The sequence below is a fragment of the Danio rerio genome, chromosome 8, assembly GCF_052040795.2.
Source record: "Danio rerio strain M-AB ecotype USA chromosome 8, GRCz13ab, whole genome shotgun sequence".
NCBI lineage: Eukaryota > Metazoa > Chordata > Actinopteri > Cypriniformes > Danionidae > Danio > Danio rerio.
This window is the reverse complement of record NC_141028.1, coordinates 46321305-46337236: the sequence shown is the minus strand read 5'-3', so window position 1 is coordinate 46337236 and position 15932 is coordinate 46321305. Positions and strand designations below refer to the sequence as shown.

The 15932-nt window shown below is 33.5% G+C and overlaps 1 protein-coding gene across 1 annotated transcript; it reads right to left on the bottom strand.

Annotated features, from left to right (window-relative positions):
- Positions 1-8747: 8747 nt before the first annotated feature.
- Positions 8748-12702, bottom strand: dusp2 (dual specificity phosphatase 2). The gene is given in 4 exon segments (NM_001003451.1): positions 8748-10078; positions 10168-10387; positions 10494-10627; positions 12232-12702. Coding segments are annotated over 4 exon segments (1002 nt in total). The 5' UTR covers positions 12626-12702; the 3' UTR covers positions 8748-9824.
- Positions 12703-15932: the final 3230 nt, after the last annotated feature.

The following is a 15932-nucleotide window of genomic DNA, read 5'->3' as shown; positions in this document are numbered from 1 at the left end:
AAAAGAAATATATTAATGCAATTCAAATATATAATATATGAATTTATGTTTGCTTTAAACTTATTATAAATATTTAATTATATTGCTTAATTACGATGATAATTTTTTTTTCTTCTTTTTTTTTTCAAATAATTTTGTGGCTAAAAAGTATTGGTTCAGGCACCGTTTTGGCACGATTACTGTTTTAAAAGTATCGATTTAGCACCGGTATTGAAATAACCTCAAGCGATACCTAACCCTACCTAAAAACATGTGCGCTTTATAATTGCAGCAAACTGTTCGGAAGCATTAAAAGTGTACAAGATGTCCAAAATCTTTACATGCATCTTAACAGTCTCTGGGTCAATGCATGTCACTGATGAGAAGCTGACAGATGTTTACTGTATGATGATCGAAATGGCCTTAAACATCCAGCAGGCACAAGATGTCAACATGATGTCAGAATGAAGTGTTACCCCAGTGTCATGGGAATGTTGCATTTTGTTTTTCCATGAAAATCATGGAAGTGTCAGCATGTGATGCCAAAATGACGTTGGATGTTTGCTCGACATTGAATTATGGTCACTTTCCAGCACAACCTAAAGTCAACCAAATATCAACTTCATTTGATGTTGTTAGTGAACAAATAACGTTATCTTTAGAAACTGGCTAGACAATCTAACCTAATGTTAATGTCTTATAATGTTGTGTGCCTGCTTGCCAATAACTCGATGCACTACAGAATGTTACGTTTACACACACATGCACACATTACATGTGAACGCATCAGCTTTTAAAAGAGTAATACTCACTATTCTTGAGTACTTTTGAAAGCTCTACTTTTTACTTGAGTAATATTTACAACAGGTACTTTTACTCTACTTACACAACATTTCTAGGCAAGTAATGGTACCTTTACTTGAGTATGATTTTTCAGTACTCTTTCCACCACTGATCGTTTGTCTGCAATTACTGAGTTGTGACTTTTGAATCATTCTGTATAATTCAAATCTACAGTAGGCTATGCTAAGTTTGCATGTTTTTTTTTCTGTTCATATCTGCATAGCATAAGATCATGGCACCCATGAGAATGAAGTTATCTATGGAGTTGTTGTGAATGTTTCCCAGAGATGAGTTGCGGCTGGAAGGGCATCCGCTGTGTAAAAACGTGCTGGATAAGTTGGTTGTTCATTCCGCTGTGGCGACCACAGATTAATAAAGGGACTAAGCCGTCAAGAAAATGAATGAATGAATCAATAAATGAATTAATTTACAGAACTTTTTCCCCTGAATAGCTTTCAAGAGGATCATAATGTTCCTTCTGAAGAGAAGTCATGCTCTTTTTTTACTGATAGACTTACATATCAGCCATTTAATTCAACCCGGGTGAAAAAAAAGTGTGCTTGATTTTGTTTGTAGTGTATTTCTGAATCTGAAAAGTGTACAGAAAATATAATACTCCTCAAATTAATACCCACAAGTGAACTTAAAGACACACTTTCACAACAGTTTTTGTTTAATATTAGAAACAAAAGTTTTACTTCGCTTTACAAATTTGCTTTAAAAATGTTCTGTCATGCTACACTCTAACTTAGTAAACATATGCAAATTACTTGATCATAATTTTAACTGTAATGTGTTGTTTGATATTAAGATATATGTTAAATGCAGTAAACAGGGTTTACAGGTTTCATCAATTCAAATTTAAGACTTTTTAAGATCTTTTTAAGACCATTGCAAATAAAATTTTTGACTTACACAAGGCTAAATGCTAAGGAATTTTTCGAATGGCTCAGTTAAAATATTTAAAAAACACAATAAAAATATGTTATTATAGGAAGATAATTAAACCATATTGATAAATCGAGATAATAAATAAACATTGGTTAAAACTTTTATAGAGATGGAAGGTTAGTGATTGGTTGGTTTGGAAAAATTAAAACCTGTTTTACATTTTTGGCAACACATTACAATGACAGTAAATGAATAATGATGTATTAATGTGTAAAGTGAACGTTAATCTATTATGAATCAATGATGAGTTAAGGCATGCTTTAAGGAGTCACAAGAGTTCATGTGTGAATAACGGCTACATTAATTACGTGTTAGTATATTTTGTTAACTAATGTGTTATTTAAGATTTAAATTTAAGCTAAATGTAACCAACAAGAACTAATGAGCTATTAATGTATAATTATGTCATGACTTTACTTGAAGGGGCACATCTTCATTACCTCATCCTTAACTATGAACTCCTGTGTTTAAACTGTTCATGTCGATGTTGACAGAACACTTTTCTATTGCTATTCGGTGTAAACGCACAAGACAGATATGCATAATGAGTTCATGAGAAGTTAAGAATGGGTTAATGATGATGTGCTCCTCCAAGTAAAGTCATAATATTATTATATATTGACATGTCATAAGTTCACGATAGTTAAATTAAGCCTAAACTAATGTGGTAATTAATACATTAATTAACAAACAATCATGTACTAACTAGTAATAAAGGTAGATGTTATTCACATATGAACTCATGTAAATTTTGTTGTAGTTAATGTTAAATAGCTCGTAAATACGCGCAAATATAAACGAGTATAAAATAAAAACGTAAATAGCTCATCATTGGTTCGTAATAATGATTAATTTACATATTAACACATCATTATTAATGACTGTTATTGTAAAGTGTTACCAAATTATTTAAGACCTAAAACACAATATTTCAGTGTATTTCAGACCTTTTAAGGCCTAAAATTTTGTTTTTGGAAATTTTAAGACTTTTTAAGATCCTGCAAATACCCTGTATAAATATTGGTATTTAAAGGGCATTCAAAGGGTATTTGTAGTGTAATTCTGCATCATATAAAAAAAAAAAAACTAGCAGTAAGACAGCAGTGGATTTATAAATCCTGTGAGGCCACTTAATTCATCAGCACAGCAGTGACTTTTTTATATATATTTTTTAATAATGGATGCAAGAGGAAATATTTAAATTGAAAACAAAATTGGTCCTAGTAGGAGGCCCTGCAGAACAATGTGATTCACAGTGGTAGTGAATGTAAAAAAAAAGAAAAATCCCATAATTTTGCATTAGTGTTTTTTTCCAGAATATGAAAATTATGTTTAAAGCATAGATGCTCAAACTAGGGCCCGCGGGCCAAAGTTGGCCCATGGTAACCTTTGATTTGGCTGGCCATCCTATCAGAAAGGGAGTATGATGGAGATGGTCTCGAAATTGTCTAATCCAATTTAACGTAACCCTTTGTTTTTTTTTTTTTTTTATTGTTAAAAGCTAACTGAAATTAATTGTATTTCAATTAAATGGTGTAAATTAATCAGATTTCGTTTAAATGTACACACTGGCTACCGACAATGTAGAGACTTTGGTGAGCTATAATTAAGTCAAAGGCAGATTCTGCTTGACTGCTGTATTCAGCACCACACTCCATTGTTATAAATGTGATTGTTTGTTTTCATAGCTATTAATGATTGTTTCAAAATTATAGAGCATTAGTTAATACAATTTAAAGTAAAAAGTAATGAAATAAATTGGGAAATAACCGATGACAACATTAATATAATATACTGGTATATTTACCTTCGACCCACGGCATCAATGACATTTGGTTTTTGGCTCTTCATACAAAAAAGTTTGGGCACCCTGGTTAAAGTGTCTTTAAAAATGTACTTTCTAATATAATACTATTGAAATTCAATTTTTAGTATGCCAATAGTTTAAATAAGATATGGTAACTATTCATTTGTGAGTCCCTTTGTACAAAAGCATATGCCAAAATATAGACTGTAAAAGATATGGATGTAGTATTCATGACGTCACCCATAGGTTTCTGAAGAGCACAAATGAAGCCACAAGTATGTGTGGTCAACCGTCGCCATTTTGTTCATGCATCTTCGCCCCGAGCAGGGGAATACCAAACAAGGGCAAAGAGTCGGAGCGAGCGGAGCTACAAACCCCTGCTAGCATTTTGCTTAGACAGGCTTTTCTTTGGGAAAATGCTTAATACTTCATTATCTGTGACCCGTTTGTGTTCTGACAACATGTGCTTGGTTGTGTACTAAATCAGTAAAGGGTTTAGTCTTTTAAAAACACTGTTGTAACACATTGAGTGACTAAACAATGATTTGACGGTGACCAGCGAGACCTAGCTGTCACTCAAGTGGCCACACCCTTAATTAATTATGCACACTTAACAAGACTTTGTAAAAATTAAATGGACCAGCATTGCAGTCAGTGAACATCTGGACATCCTGGAGCCAGCCCCCAAAGGCCAGTCGATGAATTGCAGTTTCAGTTACTTCCATGTTGGCTTCCGTGTTGTTGAGGGAGAGCGGGCTGTTGCCGCTTGATGCCAAATCCCTAATCGTAAATGTAAATAATACACTAAAGTAAACATTGTATGAAATTACTCTGTTAAGGGTTAAAGGTTTATAACAGACTGTTTCATGCGCAAAAAAAGTTTTTAAAAGTTCTTTTAACAGCCATAAGAAGTGAGAATATAAACGCGTCAGGGCCTCTACTCTTTAATCTGAGGAATCTGAGGGCAATGAAAGCAGTCACATGCAGATCTGCAATTATATGTCGCTGCTATTTGCCGCAGTTATTTGAACCAATCTCAATTCCCAATAACAAAAGCAAACCCGCTGTGACTGTATCATTTTTCTGCTGTTATGAGCAAGCTAAATAGAACAATTAACCCTGGACAACTTGCAGATTTTCCAGTTCAGTTAGCTGACAAAGTGCATTGTGGCTGAGGGGACTGCCAATATTCCCCATAGACTGTCGTAAGCATTATTTAAATTATTCGTTTAGGTATTCAGCGTTGAAAGAGGCAAAAAATAAATTACTGCCATCAGTAGTCTCAAATGAAAAGTTTGTATATGTGACGGTTAATGGTTTCAGTCGCCATGTAAGAGCTCTAGCAGCATAAATATTAATATGTAATTTAGAAATATAGAGAGGCTCAATAGCACTGAAACGATAAACGGCCGGATACTATAAAAAATTCGATTCAAAACTGCTACAGTAAGCTAAGAAGTATAAAATGTTTGCCAGACATCCTGATAGAATCCTTCTCAGTTTTAATAGAGATGCGTGTGAGAGTTAAAGCCTGACCAAACCACTCTTGGCATCACAGGATCAGCCTCACATGGGCGACCGCAGTCTATTTTTCACCTTAAGTGTTCAGAACTTCCATCCATGTTGGGCAGAAATCTTAAAATAAAATCTGTGTTTTCCATGCCTTGCTCACAATGAAAGAGTTGTAGATGTTGATGGCTTTAGGCAGCAGTGACCTTCTGTAGCACAATCACCTCACAAGCTAATTGCCGATGAATCACACACACAACTCTTCAAAGCTGTGGCTTGTGTTTCTGCTGAACTTTCTTCCTTGGTGTCTGTCCACCTTCAACATATTCAGTAATCATTTAGGAAGCAAATAATAAGATTAATGATAATACTGTTATACAGTAGTTGAAGACCTGTGTCTCTTCACTCAGGTTATGCTCAACAGGCATTAGGTCACCTGTTCAACTGCTCGTTAACATAACTGCCATCAGCTGGTAATATGGCAGCAACCGGCATGTAGAAATTCTAGGGAGCGTCTTAATCAATTCTCTTGTTCAGTAGTCAGGGCACTGATCAGGTACTTAACTATTTTGAGGGCTGTCTCAAATGCAGTCGTTTTCTAAGTTTACTAAACGAAAAAGCGTGACAATCAGGGAGCATCGATGATCATTATATTTGTATCCAAAATCGCCCTCTATACCCTCATCCAGTATTCCATACATTAGTCGACTACTATAGTCCACTTAAAGAAGTGATTAAAAACAAGTGTATCAATAAGGGATACCATTTTGTCTGTGCTTAGCTGGTTAATAGATTTTCATCTTCTTGCTCAGACCATGTGATAGTTAACTAGTGAACTGTCTCTTTAAGGGTATGGAGGTGATGTTGTATACAGCCATTACCTTAATGGAAGTTCTGAAGTACAAAAAATTAATCAAGTAAACCATATTGTTATACAAGTACAGAACAATGAAGCAAACATTTACAATTCAATCATTAATATTTGAAATATTGCTGGTAATTATTTATTTATCTATAATGTACTTAAAACATGTGCTTATTATTAGTATTATTATTGTTACATGGGATGATAGAGGTTTTCAGAAACAGCAGATCTGCTGGGATTTGCATGACAGATGTCAGAGTAAAATGACCAGACTGCTTCAGTTGATAGAAAGACATCTCATCTCAGTTATTTTTTTTTTTTTAGATTTTTTCTATATATATATATATATATATATATATATATATATATATATATATATATATATATATATATAAATATTTTTTTTTGAAAACCAACACATCAAACTTTGAAGCAGATGAGCTATAGCAGCAGAAGAAGAGCACACCGCTTACCCTCTTGTCAGACTCAAAAAGGAATCTACAATTCACACAAGTTTATTAAAAATCGACAAGTTTGAGAAAAGATTGGCTGGGCCGATGAGTTTCGACTTCTGATGCAGCTTTATGATGGCGGGTTCAAAATAAACACTGAAAGCAAGGATATCTTTCTTTGTACTGTATCAATAGTTCAAGCAGCTGGCGGTGAGTTTGTGTGGGATATTTTCTTGGCACACTTTAGGCTTTATAATACCTAGTGTGCATCATTTACACATCACAACGTGTTTGTATTGTTGCAGACCATGTCCATCTGTTTATGTCCACAGTTACGGACTCATGTTGTGATGGCTAACTCCAGCAGGATAATGTGCCAAAGCTCAAATTCTCTCAAACTGTTTTTAGAATGTGAATAATGAGTTCACTACACTAGAATGACCTCCACAGTCACCAAATCTTAATCCATTAGATCAGAGTGTCCAAACTCAGTCCTGCAGGGCCAGTGTCCTGCAGATTTTAACACACCTGCAAGGATGTTTCTAGTAAGCCTAGTAAGAGCTTGATTGGCTAGCCCAGGTATGTCAAACTGTGGTTGTAACTAAACTTTGCTGGATACTGGCACTCCAGGACCGAATTTGAACACCCCTGCTTTAGAGTACTGTTTGTGATGTGGTGCTACTGGAGATTTACATCATGAAGGTTCAGCTGATAAATCTACAGAGAATGTGTGATGGTGTCATGTCATTGCAGACCAGAATATCTGAGGAATGTCTTCTACTACTCGGAGACCATGAGGAATAAAAACCAAGCTGATAGTAGCGAGGTGTAATTATTAAGGTGGCCAGTAAGAGGGTCTTGTTTGTATGGTGTAACACTGCCACTTAGTGGTCTCTTGCATGAATGCTTGAAAAGAAGGATGGATGTATTTTATTGTGAATAGTCACCAGATGGCGCGCTAATATCGTAAGTAAGGTACACATATAACAGAATGACAGCTTAAACACTTAAAATGGGCTTATAAGGAGCCATAACTACAGTCTTCAATCACAAGATCTTTCAGAAAATATTTATTATGATCAAAAATTAATGTGTGACAATGTGAAAATAAGGTTCTTGCAACTCCTAAGGATTATTAAAATAAATAAATAGCTAAATTCAAATTATTGTTATCAATATTGAAGTTTTAAACTGTATGTTACCTATTAAACTGTACTACAATGTAGCAGTTTTACTTACACACAAACACACATTAATATAATAAATAATTTCTGAAAGATCTTTTGACACTGAAGACTGCTGTTATGACTCCTTATGAGTCCATTTTAAGTATTCAGTTTAAATAGTTATTCTTTCATATATATTTTCTGAATATGTTAAGACAGTATATATATATATATATATATATATATATATATATATATATATATATATATATATATATATGTATATATATATATATATATATATATATATATATATATATATATATATATATATATATATATATATATATGTTTTTTGTTTTTTTTATCCAGAAATATTTATATTATATATTTAGCTATTTCTTACTATTTAATATTTTGTGCAGTTTGACAAAAAAGGGGACATTTGAAAAATGTGTGTATGTTCAGTTATTTTTTACACTTATAGAAATTAAGAATAGTAATAATAATAATTACAGTACATAGACCCAAGCTGTGTATTTTGTATATACACATGTATGTATTGTTCTGACTTACTACACTTTATTCTTTATAGTACATAAAGAAATATAAAACATAACATTTCAAGCTTATTTATTTATTCAATGGGAAAAAAGACATTTAAAACTACCCCTTCCCTATTTTTTCTATATGAAACTTTGCCATTTTTAAATACAAATTAAATGGAAGTAACAAAATCAAAACATACTAAAAAACTAGTATATATAAATGTATTACAGAAGAATTATATATTTATACACACTGAAGATTGTAGTAATGATAATGAAATCCATTTTAAGTATTCAATTTAAACTGTAATTCATTCATATGTATATTTTGAATATGTTAAGACAGTAAATGTGTCTATTATTGGTGAGAATACACAGCTTTTATTCTATCAAAAATATAATGTCCAATTTTTATAGCTGCAAATAGTTTATATATTTCTCTCTATATAAATATATTTATCTAGAAAGATTTCTATAATTTGTTTAGCTATTTCTTACTATTTAGTCATAATATTTCATACATAGCGCTAACTACAAAGATGCAGGGGCTGTAATTTGCCAGTAAACAATGAATTAAAACATAATTTTATCATAAATATTAACAAAAAAATGACACTCAGTTCCAAATTAAACAAATTAATCCATCATTTTATTTACACGTTGAAATATGTGAACCGCATAGCTTACAAAATATCTTATCAAAACAATAATTTAAAGTGCATTGCTTCAATGATAAATAAATATTCACAAAACAAAAATAAAATACACAAAAAAATGTCTTTAGCGCTCGCAATCCATCGCCACTCGACTCAACAGACTTTTAAAATGACCCAAGATCACAGTTTATCAGGTCTTTGCCCTTTAAAGCTCGTTTTGAGACTGACAATTAGACAGTAACTTCATGGAAAAACTTGACATTTACCACACAGAAGACTAACCACACGTCACAGCCTTATATGGTCACAGCATCAGTCACACGGAACATTGACTGATGCAACACGACTCAGGACATCAAGATGAACAGACGTACACACTGACATAAACACAAACCACTGCTGAAATCTGAATGGAAACGACGTGGCAGGACAGAAGTAGTTTCTCGCTTTCGTCAGCATCTCAAGTTAATAAGATCACAGTTAGTAGTCAAGCACACGGTGTGACCGTGACATTGACATTTTCCATAAGGGCTATTGGGTGGTGCGGTGTGTCATCGACGCCGTTGTTGATCGGAAACACAGAAAGGCATTTCGTTTTAGTCTGTTTTACCATAAACAATCAAATATAGGTCAGTTGATGCTTGACTTCCCTAAACAAGTTGAGTTTTACCCAACGCAATCTTACGCCAATTCATAATATTTGGATTTTGTATTAGTTTGTACGATTTGATTCGTACATTTTAGTACAATTGCTCATCCCCATTGATGGTTAAGTTTAGGGTAGAGGTTCGGGGACACGTCTCCTTTTAAAATCTTACATTTTCATACAAATGAAGTCATGAATTCTTATGAATTGACAACACATAATATAGTTACATTTCCTTGTGAGATTGGACTGGTTTCTTTACCATGTTTTTTTTTAAAGAGTGAGATGCCATATTTAATGCCATCCAGAGAAGTCTTGCTGTACACCATTGGCATTCTCAAAAAGCACCTTTGTAGATCTGTCACAGTGTCCGGTCAAAACCTACAGGTCAGTTCAAGTGTTCTAAAACGCAGTACCACTGCTTTCTCTTTCTAGTACTGAATATGGGCACAAAACATCCGTCTCGAATTGCAAAAGCTGGCCCATGAATGCGAGATTGGGTGAGATGACTTGTCGTCTGCGTTTTACAAAGTCGAAGGCCTCGTCCAGACGGACCCGTTGAGCGTGAATGAGGTACGCCAGACAGATAGTGGCGGAGCGAGAGATTCCTGCTTGACAGTGGACCAGCACTCGACCACCACCCTCTTTTATCGAATCTGCAGATGCATCGAAGATAGGAGTTAGCTTTTGGATCCATTGTTGATTTATATGAGAAAATGCGACTGTTTATTCATTAAGAACTTACCAATGAAGTGGATGGCTTCAGGAAAGAGCACACGTATGTCTGCGGCCAGACTGTCCTCAACCTTCAGGGTTTTGTATTGAAGCTCTTCCTCAAACAGATTTGGACAGGATGAGGAGACATTGAGGACTGCTGTGATCCCATTTCGCTCTAGAGTCTCCCGTCGGGACGAGTGATGAGCACTGCCCAGGAAAAGAAAGGGGAGGATTTCAACTGGACCACCCTAGTAAATGAAAAGAGCAAAACAATCAATGGAAGTGTTTGATAAAGATAATGAAAACTAAATGGTAATTGATTGATGTATTTGTGATTTTAAGATTTCTGCAAACCTGATCATAGAGTGGAGTCTTTCTTCCGGACATGACGGGCTCTGGCTCACTGAGAGTAGAGTGATTTGAGCACAGGACAGCAGGGGCGGTAAAGCAGAGCTCAGGATAAAGTGCAAAGAATCCATCAAATCCACCTGCAGATGGAGGAAAAAAAATTAATGTTGTGATTTTGTGCAGTTTGACAATCTGAGAAGGACATTTGAAAGATGTGTGTTTGTGTTCAGTTATTTTTTTTTTACACTGAAATAAATAACTAAATAATTAAATAAATAATAATAAAAATTACAGTACACCCAATGTATACCCAATGTGTATTTTTTACATACACACATATATGTATTGTTCTGATTCACTACACTTTATTCTTTATAATACATATAGAAATATAAACTATAAAATTTTCAATTTAAGATTAAGTATTTGTTTAATGCAAAAAAAGGATACGTTTTGTTTTTTTGAAACTCTAGCTGAAATTTTATGATACAAATTAAAATGAAAGTAACAACAAAAAACATAATAAAAAATACTAGAAATATATGACAAAAGAAAGATTTTTTATGTATAAACTGTTATTTAAAATTATCACTGTATTGTTCTTGTTTTGTTTATGTATTTTTTTTTTTTTACTTTGGTGAAAATGTATATATGGTAAATGTATTGTAATATTAATATAATAATATACTATATCAAATGTCTGTCATTGATAAACTATTGTAGACAATATTCTTCCAGGTGATTCAGATTCATTTACATTTAACTATTACCAAAGGATTTAGATAATATAATAACAATAATGTAAATAAATACAGTGCAGAAATATCAAATATCGTCTTCTATATGTCTATTTACCAAGGCTATCTAATAAAAAAGAAAAGGCAAAAACATTGTCACATTACAAAGAAATGTTTTTTATTTTATTACATTTGTTAGTGGGCAGTGTCATTTAGTATCTAAAAAATCGTAGTTTAAACCTGAAATAACCAATGACACCAGCTGAAAAAATTAACATCTGTAGATACATATAGAAATATATTTTAGAACAATTTAAGCATTTAATATAAAAACAAGTCATATTAAGTAGATATTTCTTTAATTTAAAACTACCCCTCCCCCACTTCTTCAAGCTGCCATTTTATGATACGATTTTAATGTAACATAAACAAAACAAACTAAAACAAATAGCAATTGTAAATTTATTACAAAAGACAGTTTATTTTAATACACAAGCTATTTAATGTGTCGCTGTGTTATTCTTGTTTTATGTCATTTCTATAATAAATATATAAGTATTAATATTATAATATACTATATAATATATCTGTCTTTGACAAACTAAAAGAAGACTTCCGTGTGATTTAGATTAGATTACATTTGCCATAAACAAATGATTTCTGCTCTGTATAACCGTCAAATATCTGCAAGGTGTTATCTGTCTATTTACCTAATAGTTATACAAATCTATTTATAATCTATTAATACCCAATGTAATAAAATTAAAGGTGAAAAAAATGCTCACAATAAGGAGAAATGCTTTATTTAATTACATTCGTTGGTGTAAGAAAACTGATTGATGTTAAGTCATTATGACTATTTTAATTGACATTTTGTGAGTCGTTTAATTAATAATATAATATAATATAATTATAATTATAATATAATATAATATAATATAATATAATATAATATAATATAATAGTTTATACCTAAATGACAGCAGTTGTGTAAAGCTGAAGTTTACCTTGTAAGAAGCAGATGTGCGTCGAGGCGGACTGGACTTCAGACTGAAGGGCGCTGATGAGGAGACTGGCCAAACTCTCGCTCTTCAGGTCCCTCACCGACCGGCTGTTCTCATCCAAGACCACCACTGGAGAAAAGTCCCCGTTCCTCAGCTGGGCCAGGAGAGACTTATCCGCCACCAGCCACTCCAGGGACACCACGGAGCTCTTGGACCTGCGCCTCAGCATGGAGTTCCAGTTGACGTTGCGGGACTCGAGGATGTGCGCGCGGGAGAAACCGAGGAATGGCCGGCAGTCCAGCACGATGCAGCCGCCGGATGCGAAGAGCTCCGAGGGAGTCCGCAAAATCTGAACCAACTCACTGCCTGAGATCTCGAGAGGGTCGCCGATACCCATGATGCCCTCTCCAGACAAACAAACAGCCGTGAGTTGAAACGAATAACCTTCACAGCATCAACAGCAGCGCGTTCAGAATGTATGAAAGCGTTTTATATTTTACAACTATAAACAACAAATAGCCTACAGGTGACACAAATCAATATTGTTCCTGTTATGTTTAATGTTACTTTAAAATGAACAGCGAGTTGTTTAATCTTTAATCCTCTGTATTTCTTTCAAAGCTTAGTTTTAAAGTCTTTTATTGGTAAGCAGATGTGATTCTACAGTACAGGCGGGGTTGGTAACAGTATTTGTATCGCGTCTCCTCTCACACAGCCACGCCTTCGTTTTCCACATAAGGAACCAACGTCACGCAAGGAAGCACCATATATGGCTTGCTGACCACAGCCGACATTCCATATATGGGTGCTGACGCGCTCTCCCCTCTTTTCCCACCGGCACGTGGTCGTTGGGGTTACCCGTGTTTTTTATGTTGTGACGTGAGTTTAAACAGTATTATAGAGCGACATTTGCATACAGTTTATGATGACACTTGTGTATTTGCCTTTAGGGCTTTTGGGCAAGAGCACACGAGTTAGACTGTTTAAATTAGGAACATCAAAACCACGCGCTGAAGGCGATGATGCACTTTTTCATGGTTGAGCAAACCTTGTAATTTTGTGTGGGCAAAATACGCTGTGCTGCAACTTTCCATACAGGTGTACAGTTTCAGTGGGTGATGCAAGCTGGTAGGAGACAAGTGTAGCTAAAAAAAAAAGGGAACAAAGATAGAAAAACATATAGGCTTTTATATATAGGCTGTATTCCCGAAGATGGGTTACGGCTGGAAGGGCATCCGCTGCGTAAAAACGTGCTGGATAACTTGGCAGTTCATTCCGCTGTGGCGACCCCGGCTTAATAAAGGGAGTAAGCCGAAAATGAATGAATGAATATAGGCTGTACACTAAAACAAATCATATGCATTGTAATAAAGTGTACCCATTGCTATAGCACAATTCAATAGTACTTTACTTAAACCCAAACCTATTTAGATACCAAGTTTACATATTAACCGTGAAACAATTTGTTAATTAAATTCATAAAAGCAATATAGGCAAATGAATAATTGGTCATATTTAAATGTAAAAATATTGTTATTTTATTGCATTCAGCATTTATTTAATTTAGAATTATATAATCCAGTCCAAGGTTAATTACCTCATAGTGTTTTCAGATTACTGTACCTATATGTGAATGTAAATCTGATTATTAACAAAAAAATGGAGCTTTACAGTATATGCAATACGTGCATGTGCGGAAGAAATTGTCTGCAGTGTGTTTAGGTGTAGAAAATAATAGTATAGGTAATATAGAGTCATTTAATATGTTCCTCTGAACTCTGATAAAATGTTCAGTTAACGATAAATGGATCATGTTATTGTTTCATTTTGGTAATATAACGCATACTAAAGTGTTTTACATCGCATTGTTTTCATATTATGGGAATGTGAATCCAATTAAAAAAAATTTATAGTTTATATCAATATGCATATGTCAGATATTACGCAGTAATAATAATAATAATAATAATAATAATAATAATAATAATAATAATAGCAGTTGCAAAACGGACCTCGTGATTATTATTATTATTATTATAAATATTATTATTATTAGTAGTAGTAGTAGTAGTAGTAGTAGACATTCATCCATCGATAATAATAATAATTTTGACAATGATGAATGACAATCTTAAAATATGTTCATCTCTATTGTATGTATGAAAAAAAAGAGTTGGTACAGTATGTAAAACGCATATAAAAAGCTAATATGACAGCACATTATTTAATGTGTTCCTCGTGATTTTTTAAATTATTTTTTGTATATAAACACATATCCCAATTTTGGTTTTTGCCAACTTTAAAAAAAAGTTGGAACAGTAAAGCATTTACCACTTTGTAATGTTGCCATTCTTTTTCACAACACTTAAAAGATATTTAGGGATTGAAGACAAAGTGTTTCAGGTGTATTTTTGTCCCTTTTTCCTGCAAAAAACCTTTAAGTGGGCAACAGTATAGGGTATAAATAGGGTCTTTGTTGTCGAATTTTGTACTTCAAAATGGGCCACAAATTCTCTATTGGAGACAGGTTGGGACTCCAGGCAGGCCAGTCAAGTATCTCTATCCTCTTTCTCCACAGCCAGGACTTTGTAATGTGTGCAGAATGTGGTTTTGCATTGTCTTGTTGAAATTTGTATGGGCGTCTCTGGAAAAGAAGGTAGTATATTGTGCTCCAATCGCAATACTGTACTGATTCATCTAACCACAGTACACATTTTCACTGTGTGTTGGTTCATCCCAGATGCATCCGAGCCCAGAGAATTCAACAGTGCAATTAAACACTGTTAACATAGGGCTTCTTTTTGGCACAGTGCAGTTTTAACAGGCATTAGTGAATGAAACTATATATTGTGGTACTTGACAATGGTTTGCCAAAGTAGTCCTGAGTCTATGTTGTGATATCGCTTACAGATGAATGAGGATTCTTGATGCAGTGCCGCCTGAGGAATCAGAGATCACAGTTGTTCGATTAAGGGTTGCGCCACTGTTCTTTACGCAGTGAAATTCCTCCAGACTTCTTGAATCTTTTAATTGTTATGCACTACTTACGGTAAAATATTTAAATGTAGTACTATCTTTCATTGAGGAACATTGTTTTTAAAACATTTTAATAATTTTCTCCCATATCTATTGGCAAATGAAATCCAATAGATTGTCTGCAATGAAATACAAGTCAAAGTAAATTTGGAAATCACTACTTTCTTTTTAATTTGCGTTTTCCTTACTGTCCTAGCTTTCGACTTTCTAATTTGGGGTTGTAAATTAATCAGACAAATGTATCATAACAAAAGCCATTTTGTTGAATTATATTTGGAATTTGGTATAAAAAAGATAAATATAATAAATAAAATGAGAAATAAAAATGTTGATTATAATAACTTTTCACACAAGATTAGAAAAATGTATCAAGACATCAATCTAAAATATGTCAAGTAGTTTATCCATTAAAGCAATTGTTCAGCCAGAAATGATAAATCACTTTTAATTTACTAACTCTCAAGCCATGCATCTAATTATAATATTAGAAATATAATATTCCATTTTTGCATAGACCATCATATTAATTCACTTCGTTAGACCTCAGTTTTATTATCAGAAACCATCTATAGATTTTTTTTTTCTTTATTCCTTTATACCATCCAATTTGTGCTTAATTTTATTTTATTTTAAGCCATCAGATTTTTATTTTATTTATTTTTGTCATC